Source organism: Microcaecilia unicolor, chromosome 2, assembly GCF_901765095.1.
Source record: "Microcaecilia unicolor chromosome 2, aMicUni1.1, whole genome shotgun sequence".
Taxonomy (NCBI): Eukaryota; Metazoa; Chordata; class Amphibia; order Gymnophiona; family Siphonopidae; genus Microcaecilia; species Microcaecilia unicolor.
This window is the reverse complement of record NC_044032.1, coordinates 597,950,375-597,965,441: the sequence shown is the minus strand read 5'-3', so window position 1 is coordinate 597,965,441 and position 15,067 is coordinate 597,950,375. Positions and strand designations below refer to the sequence as shown.

At 39.5% G+C, this 15,067-nt stretch overlaps 1 protein-coding gene across 2 annotated transcripts in view; it reads left to right on the top strand.

Annotated features, from left to right (window-relative positions):
- KLHL2 (kelch like family member 2) overlaps positions 1-13,044 on the top strand; it is a 240,173-nt gene extending 227,129 nt beyond the window's left edge. The window contains exons 13-15 of one of the 2 annotated variants that reach the window (XM_030191581.1): positions 1,480-1,620; positions 3,357-3,500; positions 11,901-13,044. In XM_030191581.1, coding sequence (XP_030047441.1) covers positions 1,480-1,620; positions 3,357-3,500; positions 11,901-11,929 — 314 coding nt within the window. In that variant the 3' untranslated portion in view covers positions 11,930-13,044. The remainder of the gene's footprint in view (positions 1-1,479; positions 1,621-3,356; positions 3,501-11,900) is intronic. The other variant, XM_030191582.1, reaches the window with a different exon arrangement.
- Positions 13,045-15,067: the final 2,023 nt, after the last annotated feature.

Genomic DNA, 15,067 nt, shown 5'->3' with positions numbered 1-15,067 from the left:
CAAAAGACATTATGAGACAGTTCTGGAAGTTTTAAAGATTATACAGTTACACATGTTGATCTTTGTGATATATCTCGTCAAAGAGAGAGTTTTCAATAGTTTGCAGAAATTGGTTTTCAAGTTACGTGGCAGCGCATTCCAGAGCTGCGTGCTCGTATAGGAGAAGGTAGATGCATGCATTGATTTGTATTTCAGACCCTTACACTTGGGAGGATGAAGATTAAGGAATGTGCAAGAAGAATTTTTTGCGTTCCTGGGTGGTAGTTCTATTAGGTCTGACATGTAGGCTGGGGCGTTACCATGGATGATTTTATGGACTAGGGTGCAAAGTTTGAACAAGGTGTAGAAGAGAAAATGTAATCTCCATGACAGAGGGCAGCAACTAAAATAGAATCTTCGGGGGGGGGGGGGGGGGGGGGGGGGGGCTTAAGTCTCAGAGCAAGAAGATTGGAGAGTATGAGAGAGAAAGAGATCATAAATGTATGCAAGCTTGTTGGAGGTAGAGTGGAAATTACACAGGGAACATAAGAAAGGGAGGGAGATGAATAGAATTGACTGGAGAGGTTGTGGTTTGACCTGCACAGGTAGAGTGAAAGTTGACTTGAGGGTCAGCAGTGGGATTGATACCTAGCAGAGAGGACTAGAAGGAGCAAGAGAGAACAGAGAAGAGTAGGGGAGGCATGATGACAATGACAGGCAAGATGTGCTGAGACAGAATGGAGATGGTTGAGGGAAAGGAGGGAAACATTGAAGCTCGAGAGCTGAGGAATACATAGAAAACAAATTGGTAGGTGAGGTGATGAAAGTAGAAAATGGGCAATGTGATCTTGAGATATGTAGTGGTTTGAGATGGGGAATAAGATTGGGAATAGTTAGTATCAGGAAGAGAAAGTATAGTGGAGCCATAGAAAATAGGAGGACAAGGGAAATACAATCCTATGGAAATGTAATGTGACAGCAGGTAGCCGGAAGGCATGTGGGATAGCAGGAGCAGAGGCCTGAGTAGATCAGGATAGACCTGGGAGTCATCCCAGAGGACACTGGGAGGAATGTGTGGCATGTGCTGCAAGACCTCCACATGCATGTGATGAAGTGCACTCAGTCCTTAAAAGGTTATACTTCATTAAATTGACTAGTCTATAAGGTGCCACTTGTCTCTGTGAAATTTATTGACATGATAATTCATATATATTGCTTAAGTAATAGATGAAATGGTTTAAAAATAGAGAGTCAGAGGAATACAGAGAATATTTCTGGCCTGGTCCCAGAGTGTGATGTACTGCTTTAGGTGCTGTTTCCCTGAACATTGTACATAGCTTTTCTGCTCATTTTGTCTTTGGAAGTCCAGCCTGAGATTGCTGTGATATATGGGTTTAGGCTCTTGTTTCTAGGTCTTAACACAGTATTAATCCATGTTCATTACTTAGCATGACTCAAATCTTTGCATATTAATAATTGTTTTTTTTGTTTTTTTAATAGGTGTAGGTGCATTAAATGGTTTATTATATGCAGTTGGAGGTCATGATGGCCCACTGGTTAGAAAAAGTGTTGAAGTATATGATCCTGTGACTTGTACGTGGAAACAGGCTGCAGATATGAACATGTGTAGAAGGAATGCAGGTATATATCATGCTATCTTCTACTTATGACTTTGAGTGTAGAACAGATGTGTATGTGGGGTTTGTGAGATGTCATATTTGCCACTATTTCATCATTAGCAAAGCTGTGCTATGAATCCCTGCTATGTTAAAGAGCTGTTGTGCTTCTTTGTGTACTTAAATATTCCTTCATTCAACTTACAAACTATTTTAATTTTGAGAATAACCATTTGATCATTCTTTGCTCCCAAATTACACTATCCTATCCTGTCTACCCTCTTTTATCCTAGTCATATATTATCTAGCTCAACTTATCATACACTACTAAGCCCAACTTTACATTGTTTTACTACTGTTTTATTAAAATTCTATTAACTTTGTAATTCAAATTACTATGTAAGCCGCATTGAGCCTGCATTATGTGGGAAAGCGCGGGGTACAAATGTAATAATTTGCTTTAAAACAGAAAGTAAAAAGAGTCCCAAGAAACAATCCAGAAAAGATGGAATTAAAGAAAAAACATACATTTGCCTCTGTATGTTTTCTTTTTGAGGCTCCTGTGCTGATTCCTTTAGGCAGAACTGTAGTTATAATTTGTTCCCTGTGCCAGTCTCTCACCAGTAGAGTCCACCTCAGGTTTCTGTTTTCATCAAAATATGTACAAATGGTACATCAGTACTGCCATAATTACTGTTACCAAGGGCAGTAAAGTAGGGGTGTGTATTCATTAGCTTGTATTTGGTTTATTAGACACAGCCCATTCACTTTGAATGGACTGTGTTGGCATTGCCGTGTGGCATCTGCTAGCGAGGCTTAGTAAACAGGGGGGTTAGTGCACACTAAATGGAATTATATACCAAAAAGAAAAAGAAGGAACCCCCAAGCAAAGGAAAAAAGAAAAAGTGGTGGATAACCAATCAAATTCCAACACAAGGGTAACTTGTTTATTAAAATGAGAACAATTAAGCACAAATGTGTAGAAAAGCTAAAAGTCTTTCTTATTGACAATAAACCTGTTAGATTCAATGAACTTGATGCACTGATGGTGCAACAGTGTACTTTTTGTTTTGGACTTATTGACTGGTATTCTAAAATGATAATCTTGCATTATCAACCAGACCGAATTGTTTGTGACTCCTGAGTAAGGCACCTCTTGTGCTGAAACACAGGACTGCATTGAGTCCATTGAATCTAAATGTTTACTATCAATAAGAAAGACTTTTAGTTTTGCTGCATATTTGTGCTTAATTGTTCTCATTTTAATAAACAAGTTATCCTTGTGTTCGAATTTGATTGGACATCCCTCATTTTTTCATTTTTTTTTCACTAAATGGGATTACCATATGTTAAGTCAATTAGAGTATATTAAAACATTTTTATTAAAACAAATATATGAACCAAACCAAAAAAAGCTTGAAAAATCATGAAACTAGCTCAAATGTATTGAAAATTTTTGTCCTGTTCAAACCTATACAGTAAAGCATAGAGAAAAGATAGGCTTGGACTAGGAGGTAAAGTCCATAATCTGCTATTGAGATAGACATGGGGAAGCCACTGCTTGCTCTGGGATTGGCAGCATGGAATGTTGCTACTATTTAGGTTTCTGCCAGGTACTTGTGACCTGGATTGACCATTGTTTGAGGCAGGATGCTGGGCTAGATGGACCACTGATCTGACCTAGTATGGTTATTCTTATGTTCTTTTTTGTATAATCTTATAATTTAATTCATGTAATTTAACTGAATGGAATTTTTTAAGGGGTTTGTGCTGTAGGTGGTCTGTTGTATGTTGTTGGAGGTGACGATGGTTCTTGCAATTTGGCGTCAATGGAATATTTTAACCCAGCTACTGATAAGTGGATACTTGTGTCATCATGTATGAGTACCGGCAGAAGTTATGCAGGTAATTGATATTATACTTCCTAATAAAATTCATATTTTATTATATTTGATCAGGTAGTTTGAATTAAAAAATATTAAGAAAAACTGTGAAATGTATATACATTTAACATACGTAGAAAATGGTATGTGTTATAAGAATTCACGTAAAGACAGACTATTTGGAATAACTATTCTAGTTATGCACATTTGTGTTGGGGGATTTTATAATGAACTTGAGCATGTAGAACAGCATTTTGCACACTCGAATAGGCTCTTATGAGAGAGCCTCTGGATGAATGAGTATAACAGTAGGTACACTTAAACATAGCCCTCTCATTCTATAAACTTGCACACCCAACCTGACGCTTAGCGCAGAAGGTTGCATGACCATAGAATAAGCTTAATTATGTGTGAAACTTAATTGAATAATTAGATGCTAATTGGCTTTAACAACCAATTTCCCCAAATAGATACTAATTAGCAGTTATACACGTAAATGTACTTAGTCGTATTCTACAAGATGTGCAAGCAATTTCAATAGTGCAAAATTGCATGGGGTCATGGACTTGAGGGGCACGGGTGGGTCAGGAGCACGCCTGGCACTTATGTGCACATCTTATAGAATAGGTTGCCCTAGCTATTTGACTAGTATACGTGCTTGTGCTAAAGTTAGGTGCATAACTGCAGACATACACTAGTATTCTATAATGGTAATTGCATGTGCAGTTGCCATTTTAGAACTCGTGCTTAAGGTTCAACATCCCAGCATAGGCATTTATGAGGGCAGAGAATGGACAGAATTGGCACTTATGCAAGAATTTTATGAAATACCATCCTGCTAGACTTATCCAGATAGAAGCATAGAAAATAACAGCAAATAAAGGCCATGTGGCCTATCCAGTCTACTCATCCATATCATTCGCTATTTCTTCTTCCCCCTAAGAGATTCCACATGCCTGACCCATGCTTTCTTGAATTCAGATACAGTCCTCATCTCCACAGCGAAGGGCGACGAAAATGATAGTGGGGATGGGACGACTTTCCTATGAAGAGAGGCTGAGAAGGCTAGGGCTTTTCAGCTTGGAGAAGAGACGGCTGAGGGGAGATATGATAGAAGTGTATAAAATAATGAGTGGAATGGATCGGGTGGATGTGAAGCGACTGTTCACGCTATCCAAAAATACTAGGACTTGAGGGCATGAGTTGAAGCTACAGTGTGGTAAATTTAAAACGAATCGGAGAAAATTTTTCTTCACCCAACGTGTAATTAGACTCTGGAATTCGTTGCCGGAGAACGTGGTACGGGCGGTTAGCTTGACGGAGTTTAAAAAGGGGTTAGATAGATTCCTAAAGGACAAGTCCATAGACCGCTATTAAATGGACTTGGAAAAATTCCGCATTTTTAGGTATAACTTGTCTGGAATGTTTTTACGTTTGGGGAGCGTGCCAGGTGCCCTTGACCTGGATTGGCCACTGTCGGTGACAGGATGCTGGGCTAGATGGACCTTTGGTCTTTCCCAGTATGGCACTACTTATGTACTTATGTACCACTTCCACCAGGAAGTCATTCCACAAATCCACTTCCCTTTCCGTAACCAAGTATTTCCTTGATTACTTTTGAGTCTATCCCCATTCAACTTCATCTTATGCCTTTGAGTTGAGAGACCTGCTTTCTCTGTATTTATACAAAAAACAAACTGGGGAAATAAGGTCAAACCAAAATCTTTTATTTAAGTATACAATGTGTAGAGAAAATATAAAGACTAGAGAAGACCCTCAGAAAATAAACGCACCCATTCAGCTTGTCAGAATATGGCTAAGCTTTCTCATTCACTGGGTCTCCATGCTGCCATCTCCAAACCTTTGATCTTAGCCAGCACTCTTCTACACACTGTGCACTTCATCGCATACAGTCATACAGCAATATAAAGATAATGTTCAGAAATAATGAAATGCAATAACAATCTTATTTTACTTCCTCATACAGTAGTAGCACACTTGTATATCAAAACATGTATATGCTATATGCACTATAAATATCAAAATGTCAAAGTAGAATATAATATAGTAACTTATCTTCTTGCTGTCAGGTAGATAACTTTCACACTCGGCAGCACTATGAACCAAGCACCTCAGTCATAAGGAATCAGCAAATGCTTCCTGCTGAGAACCACTTCACTCTGCAGTCTCTCTTCAACACGCCAGATACTGTGGGTTTTGAATCTTCCGCTTCACAGATTCGGGTAGGCTGTGATACACTGCAAAACAGCAAGGACGCTACAGAAAAATGAAAACAAATTCAAAGGGAACAGCATCTACAAAATAGCAGAGTCTTGAAAAAATCCCACCAACCCACACCCAGAAACAGTCAACATCAATGAGTCATATAATTGAATTCCATTTGGTGAAATCATTCAACCCCATAGGAGTGAGTCCAATTCAGAGATCCAGAATTGTTCTTTTCTTGCCAAAATATTCTCCATATCACCTCCCTGTTTCAACTGTGGGACGTGATCAATGATAAACTATTGCAGTTGCTTAAAACTATGTTGAAATTGAATGCGATGGGAAGCCAAATGAGCTGACATAGTACAAGTCTTTAAACAGCTTTTATGTTCAGAAAGTCGAACCTTCATCTTGTTGTATGCCCTGCATAAAACATTTGACAAGGGTACACTATGACATACACCACAAAGGTGGAAGCACATGTAGTTTCAAACTTTAATTGATAAACATGTTTAGTTCTAGGATGACACCATTCTGTGCAAACTACAGTCTGTTGACAAAGTTGGCAATGTTCACATGCAGAATGTCTCACTGCAAATGTCACAGAGGACACATCCTCAAATTCTGGGATAGGAGACAGGATATTTTGACACCCACCAGACAGGATTTAACAAAGATCTGGGTTTTGTAGTCCATTATAAACCATAAAATTCTTCTGCTTCATCACCCTGGTATCAACCATCCAACTCTTCCTGTTTCTCATCCACCCAGCTGTCCATGTTTCTCACTTATCTCACACCACCCTCTTCCTGTGAGACTGTCATTGGAATGCCTTTGTGTTTCACTTATATATTCTGATATGTCAACATTTGCTTATTTCTGATCCATAGAAGAAGGGTTACCTTTTGAAAGCTAATCAAAAAATGAATTTAGTCCAATTAAAAAATTATCATCTTATTTTCTTTTCTGTTTTGTTTTATTTCTATTTATTACCGTGGACTAACACAGCTACCACATCACTTTACTCATAATAACCTATCCACCTTATAATCGAAAGAGAAAAACGCCTAGATTTCGACCCAAATCGGGAGATAGACGTTTATCTCACAAAAACGAATAAATCGGTATAATCGAAAGCCGATTTTGGACGTTTTCAACTGCACTCCGTCGCGGATGCGGACAAAGTTGATAGGGGCGTGTCAGAGGTGTGGTGAAGGTGGAACTGGGGCGTGGTTATCGGCCGAGGAGAGATGTACGCGTTAGGGCGATAATTGAAAAAATAAAGGCGTTTTTAGTGAACATTTAGGACACTTTTGTTGGACCCTTTTTTCACACGAACAGGTCCCAAAAAAGTGCTCTAAATGACCAGATGACCATCGGAGGGAATCGGGGATGACCTCCCCTGACTCCCCCAGTGGTCACTAACTCCCTCCCACCACAAAAAAATGATGTTTCACAACTTTTTATTTTCACCATCAAATGTCATACCCACCTCCCTGGCAGCAGTATCCAGGTCCCTGGAGCAGTTGTTAGGGGGTGCAGTGGACTTCAGGCAGGTGGACCCAGGCCCAACCCCCCCTACCTGTTACAATTGTGCTGCTTAATGCTTATTAGTCGTCCAACCCCCCCAAATCCACTGTACCCACATGTAGGTGCCCCCCTTCACCCCTTAGGGCTATAATAATGGTGTAGACTTGTGGGCAGTGGGTTTTGAGGGGGAATTGGGGGGCTCAACACACAAGGGAAGGGTGCTATGCACCTGGGAGCTCTTTTACCTTTTTGTTTTGTTTTTGTAAAAGTGCCCCCTAGGGTGCCCGGTTGGTGTCCTGGCATGTGAGGGGGACCAGTGCACTACCAATCCTGGCCCCTCCCACGAACAAATGCCTTGGATTTATTCGTTTTTGAGCTGGGCGCTTTCATTTTCCATTATCGCTGAAAAACAAAAACGCCCAGCTCACAAATTGTCGAATAAAACATGGACGTCTATTTTTTGCGAAAATACGGTTCGGTCCGCCCCTTCACGGACCCGTTCTTGGAGATAAACGCCCATGGAGATAGACGTTTTCGTTTGATTATGCCCCTCTATGTAACTTTGTAGGTCTATGTGCTTTGAAAATGAGCCTCATAATCATATGCATATAAAGGTTTGCAAATAAAACAAGCACATAGATTGAAACTTACAAAGTAAAATAAATAAATAACATATATCATGAAGACTATTTTGTGAAAAATTACACAATCCAAAAACATAATGATATAATAAGCACAATAGTATAATAATAATTGTAAAAACATATAATCATAAACATGTGAATTCTTACAAATAGAACAATAACCATATATATAGGAATATCCCAAGTAAAATGAGATAACATATATCATGAAGACTATCAAAATATGAGAATTATGAACTGCAAAACAAAGAACAAGTGGGAAACATACTTGTAGTCTATGTAGCAAGACTGGTACAAATATCAATGGTATTAAACAGATCCTGCTACTGATAAAAAGGAAGTTAAACCATGCAATTTGCTAAGAGGGATGGATGTTATATATAAGTGCGCTTCACTAAACAATATTTTCTATTCCTTGGGCAATACGTTTAGTCCGAGTAGCCACATATGCCAGCACCTTACCCTGCATGACTACCTTCACCGTATACATGTTGGGCATTAAAAGTAGTAAAATCTGCCCATTTTGCTGTAGAAATTCCTGAAATTGGGGATCCCCATTTAAATATGCTGGGAAATGCCATCCCCTCCTGGATTCAGTGGAGACACCCACCGCTAAGTCAACCCAGATTAGTGAATGGTCTGATACCAAGGGTGGAACAATCTTGGCTGCATTTACCCTAGAAAAAACTGCAGAAGATACTAAAATATAATCTTTATGTGACCAGGATCCATGAGCACATGATAAATGAGTGTAATCACGCTCTATGGGATGTAGGAGGCGCTAGGGATCCACCAGTCCCAAAGTAGAATATAGAAAAGGCAAACACCTGGCTCCACCCAGCTCCAGTCCCGGTGCTGCTGAGGACCTATCCAGGGAAGGGTCCGAAACTTGATCAAAGGTAAAGATGGATTCCGCAACCTCTTCAACACCAGCCGTTTAAAAAAGACATGTTCATATACATTTGGCACATAAACCACCAGCAGATAAAAGGCATATCCCCTTAATACAATTTTCAACATTAAATGTGGCTCATAATTATCTTTAGTCACAAGAGTGACCACACATGGTAAACCCTTCCATATCAGCACTGCCATACCTGCTCTCTTGTGCTGCGAGGAAGAATAAAAAAAACCTCTCCCACCCATCCTTTTTTCAGCTTTTGATGTTCCTGGTCATTTAACTTAGTTTCATACAGACAAGCAATATCTGCATTATAACGATTTAACTGTGCTAATATTTTACTTAGGGGAGGAGACACCAGAAACATTCCATGAGAGCAGACGCACTACATCGTTACTCCGAGCACCCACATACATCTCTCCAGCCAGTTACAGCATACCACCATACATGTTCCCAGGTGCCCAGCCCTTCACCCGGAAACCAATCCCCCTGAGCTTGACTTGTCCACAGCTTCACTACACTGTCTACCCTACCTCTCTGTATCTCATAGACCATAAAGCACCTATCCATATCAATGCTCATATTCATACATACATACCATCCCAGACTATAACCTATCCACCTGCTTCCCTACCTAAATCCCAATACCCCCACCCCACCCCACCACTTCTGCTCGAAGCATACTCCCACATTATGTAAGAGTGCCCGAGATCACTTTATTGGCCAGAAGGTCCTCCACCTCCAGCCCCTATATTCATAACCAGCGAGCAAATGTAGGATCACAAGGAATTGTATCCAGCAGAATCAAGACTCATTTATGATTAGGGTTGTTATTCCCCAGGCATTTCTGCAGTCTGGCATGTACAACTTATGTGCAGTGCACTACTAATTATAGCAGGAGACTCTCATTGAGAGCAGTCAAAGAGAAGACACGGTCCCAGGCAACATGTTCACAAAATCCTGCGCCTTTTGAGCTGTATCAAAAACTTTCTACTGACCATCCATGTATACCTTCAGCAGTGATAAGTATAGAAATAAGAAACTCATTTTGCGATCATATAAGTTATTGCAAATACATGTAAAATGCCTTTGCTTTTCCAGCAGAAGTGAAGAGTAGTCTTGAAACAGCAGTATCTGCTCCCCTCCATAGCAAAATTTTTCCCAATGCTTCTGATAAAGCTTTAGCAATTCCACCTTATGAGCATAATTCAAAATTTTTGCCATCACAACACATGGGCGATTCTGCCCTATTTTCAGCCTGCCCATGCGGTGTGCTCGTTCCACCCTGATCGAGTCGCTATTGCAAAATTGAGGCATGCAGTCCGATATCCAGGTCTCTAGCAACGAGGTCATCTGGGTCTCTGACATTGTTTCAGGTAATCCTACAAATCTTAGATGTTCCTCCTTGATCTGTTTTCTAGATCATCTAGCAACTGTGCTTGCTACGATAGTTTTGATTTTAACACAGCCAGTTCTTTACTTTTCGAGGAGGCTAAATCTTCCATGTCGGACTCTTTTTGTTCAAGCTCTCCGGTATGCCGCTGGATTTTTATTAATAACGCTTCAAAATTTTGACTTTGTGTCAACAATTTAGCAAATCTGGTCTCCAGAGCTTTGGCTACTGCCACCAAAATTTGCCCAACTTGAGTCTCAGAAAACTCACAAGGTGCCATGCTCGTAGAGTCCACCATCTTTTCCTCTCCTTCGTGGGCCTTTTTTTTCATCTTTCTTGGCAGATCTGGCTGACATAGGCGCTCCCGATTTAACAACAAAGTTGTCCATATATAAAAGCAACTGTGTTGCCCAGTCGTTGTGATAGTTCAATTCCAGAGTTATGCACAAATGGAAGTGGGGGACCCTCAGAGCAGCACAGATCACTCTCCGTTCCACTCACAGCATCACGTGATCCGCACAAGTACATTTTTAAAATCGGTACTCATATATCTAAAGTATCAGTCGGGTCGAGGACCATTAATCCAACATGATCACATTTTGCCGAAGCAGTTTCAAAGATTGTCCTTTTATAGCAAGTGCCACCTTTTTTTTTTTTTGTTACATTTGTACCCCGCGCTTTCCCACTCATGGCAGGCTCAATGCGGCTTACGTGGGGCAATGGAGGGTTAAGTGACTTGCCCAGAGTCACAAGGAGCTGCCTGTGTCTGAAGTGGAAATTGAACTCAGTTCCTCAGTTCCCCAGGACCAAAGTCCACCACCCTAACCACAAGGCCACTCCTCCACTCCATTGTGGCCTGCATTACTTCTACAGAATTACAAAAAATTAAAAATAGGTAAATATAAAATTAGCCAAAATATTTTTTTATATAAAAAAGTTTTGAGAGAATGATAAAATAGAGTAAAAGTTTAAATATTTTAGATCAAAGGGTAATGAATATTCAAGATTTTATCCTTCAAAAATTAGAATTCTTTTAAATTGGGTTGTATTATTTTTTTATGTCTTGAACTGTTAGCCAATGTAGTTTGACCGACAATGGCGGGACGCTATTGTATTTCTTCATTCCAAAGATCAGTTTTGCAGATACATTTTTCAGAGTTTCAAGTGTGAATCTTAATCTACCTGATATACCAGAGTATAAGAAGTTACAATAGTCAAGGTATGACATAATGAAATCTTGCACCAATAATCGAAAATGTTGTTCTAGAAACAGTGAACGAATGTTGTGGTTGACGTAATTTGAAAAAAATCTTACCAACAATTGAATTAACCCGATGTTCAAAGGAAAGAGTTGTATCTAGGATAATACCCAATAGCTTAGAAAACTAAGTAATTGGATTAAGTCTGGAATTGACTTATAAGAGGAAATTAACTATAATAATTTAGGGCCCTGTTTACCAAGCCGCGCTATAGGCACGCAAACTTTTTTTAGCACGTGCTAACGCTAGAGACACCCATAAGAATATAATGGGTGTCTCTATTAGCACACGCTAAAAAGTTAGAGCACCTCCAACGCAGCAGGGCCCTTAGTTTTGTATTCAGGCTTAATCCATGATTTTTGCTCCAGCTCTTTACGCTGCTGATGTAATCATTAACTGAGACTGATGATTTTCTTTTCTTTTAAGGTTTCATTTATCAGTGATGATCTTCATTTTTTTTTTCCATTAGGCGTTACAGTTATTGATAAACCCTTATGAATGGAAAAAGAATTTTCAGCAACTTTGAATACTGGAGACAAGCTTGAACAAGTATGCTTATGAAGTAGCTACATTTCTAGCACTTCTCTACTTGTAGCTGCACTTTGAGGCAAAGATGAAACCCAGATTTTCAGCCATTAAGAGTGGCAGATACCGAAGATTACTCTAGATAGAAGCAATGTGTAAGGATCTCTCTATAATGAGTGGCAGCTGTCTCTGAATTTTCAATGTGACTTGTGGACCACTTTTTGTTTCTAAGCCTTCTCAAATAAAAACAGGAGAACTGCTTTCAAAAAGAGAAACTTTTGTCAAGCTTGGTTGACCACACAGTCTTCTGTAGAGCAAGATAAATTGTGAAGTGTCATGGTAAAATGAATCCTACATTATATTCTCTGGAAACAAAAGGTATTAAGTGAACTGTATCTGAGGAGATATTGATGCCTACAACAATAGCCGAGCAAGAGGGTGCATATTTGGTCACATGAATATGATAGTGTGTATGTACAGTAAATTTATATATAGAGTTCGCATTCTCTTAATGAAATTTGAGAGTTGATTATTACTATTTATAATTGGCACAGTACTTTGAATTATACCAGTGCCATGTTGTCAAGCAAGATGTATTTTTTGATATTTTAATACACTTAGTACAAGATACCACTTCTGAGGGAAAAGATCACATATTTGCAAAACAAGGCCAGTATGTTTTTTTTGTTTGTTTGTTTTACATGAAATTAACTGCTCATCACTTGTGAACATTCAGAGTTTTCTTCTTTTTAAACCTGGTTATGTTTTAGTGTATTCTGTTCTTTACTTCTCAAATGGTAATTCTTTGGCATGAAAAAACACAATTCAGGTTAATTATGGAATGAATGAAATTGTCCTCAAACTGCATGATTTTACAAAGCTATTTCTGTATGCATGAGTTTAATTAGTGTTTTGGTGATGATAAAAAGATTTCTATAGTTGGGCCTTGTTTATTGTTTAAATATTTTTGTTCAGATGATTCACAGATTAAAATTTCCTTTACCAGTGACAAAACTATTCTTTCAATTTTTTGCCATTTGTTTTCAATAAAATTTTGTGCATCTTGTTTACTGTTCTGTGATACACTTTAAAAAATAAAATAATTCAGCTGGTTACCCTTTTTGAGCTGTGATGCTGTGTAACGAAATGAGGTGAACTTATAGGATTTTTAAGACCTAAAGTGCCAATCCCTTTCATTCCTGCAATTCTGTAAATAAAAAGATGTGAAATAAAATTATTATTGCTAACATTAGAGATTTTTCAATTTACTGTAAATGTAATGAATGGCTCCTTAAAATAAAAATCCTGTATTCCATACAGATACTGTCATTGCCATAGTCATGAGGAAAGAAACAGCAGTCTGCAAAATATTTTTAGGTTTTACATGGAATGGGGAGAAAGAGAGATTGCATAACAAACGGTGGGTTTTCTGGCGACTTGTAGGTTTCTGGCTGCAGCAGACTGTATAACAATCTTCTTTGCATAGCTGTCCAGGAAGAAGTATGCTAGAACCTTCCAGGTTTATTTATTGCACATAGAGAAAAGGAACATCATACATCACTTGATGCACTATCTAGTCATTTCGAATGTAGGGAATGTGTACTGGGTTGGCCTGCAAGGTATAGAAGAGGAAATTCAGGAACGTAAAACCTTTAAACATTTATAGGGGATTCAGTTTTTAAGTATAAAGAATCTTACTATTTTTAAAAAAATGGTAAAGTCAGTTAAAAATTTAGAGGGATGGTTTTTAAGGTACAGTAAAAGTTGGGCACAGTACCGCAGATTAGTGTCTCCCGTGGTTTATGAATAATGCAGCGTGTGATTAATCTTGCAAGCTGAGTTGTTTTTTTTTCTGCCATGAAACATTGGGCTGCCAACCCATGGCCTGATGCTTCTGTGCTACTTCTTAAAGGGGCTGGGCATTAAAGGAATCTTCTCTGTCTTCCCATTGAAAACCTTCTTATCATGAGGCCACCGCCTCCCTGCAGGCACCCAAGTCAGAAGAGTGTCGGCAACCCCTAGCAATGATACCATGAGACTACCTCTAGGGGTCTCCAGTACCATTTTGAACCCAGTGCCAGCAGGGCAACTGGGGGATTAATTTTGCCCTTGAACTCCTAGACACCATGGATTTGAACAGGTAAGCCGTTTGAGTGGTCCTCTGGCAGAATTGTGGGGGGAATAGAAACATGATGGCAGATAAAGGCCAAATGGCCCATCCAGTCTGGCCTTCCTCAATAACCACTAACTCCTCCTTTTCCTAAGGGATCTCACATACTTGTCCCACACTTCCTTAAATTCTGACACAGTCATTGTCTCCACTGGGAGGCCATTCCATGCATCCAGCACCCTTTCCGTGAAGGAATATTTTCTTAGATTCCTCCTAACATAGAAACATGACGGCAGATAAAGGCCAAATGGCCCATCCAGTCTGCCCATCCTCTGTAACCCCTAACTGTTCCTTTTCCTAAGCAATCCCACATGCTTATCCCATGCTTTTTAAAATTCTGACTTAGTCCTGGACTCCACCAGGAGGCCATTCCACGCCTCCACCACCCTTTCTGTGAAATAATACTTTCTTAGATTACTCCTAAGCCTGTTCCCTCTTAACTTCATCGTATGCCCCCTCATTCCAGAGCTTTCCTTCAGTTGAAAAAGGCTCACCTTCTGTACATTAATGCCCTTGAGATATTTAAACTTCTCTATCATATCTCCTCTCTACATCCTCTCTTCCAGCGTATACATGTTGAGATTGATAAGCCAGTCCCCATATGATGATGGAGACCAATTTTGTAGCCACCCTCTGGACCAGTTCCATCCTGTTTATATCTTTCCATAGGTGCGGTCTCCAGAATTGCACATAGTACTCTATATGGGGCCTCACCAGAGGCTTATACAGGGGCACTATTACCCCTTTTTCCCTGCTGGTCATCCCTCTCCTTATGCACCTTGGCTTTGACCATTGCCTTTTCTACCTGTTTTGCCACCTTAAGGTAATCAGACGCAATCACCCTCAAGTCCTGCTCTTCTTTCGTACACAGAAGAACTTCATCCCTGATATGGTACCATACCCTTGGATTCTTTTAACCCAAGTGCATGACCTTGCATTTC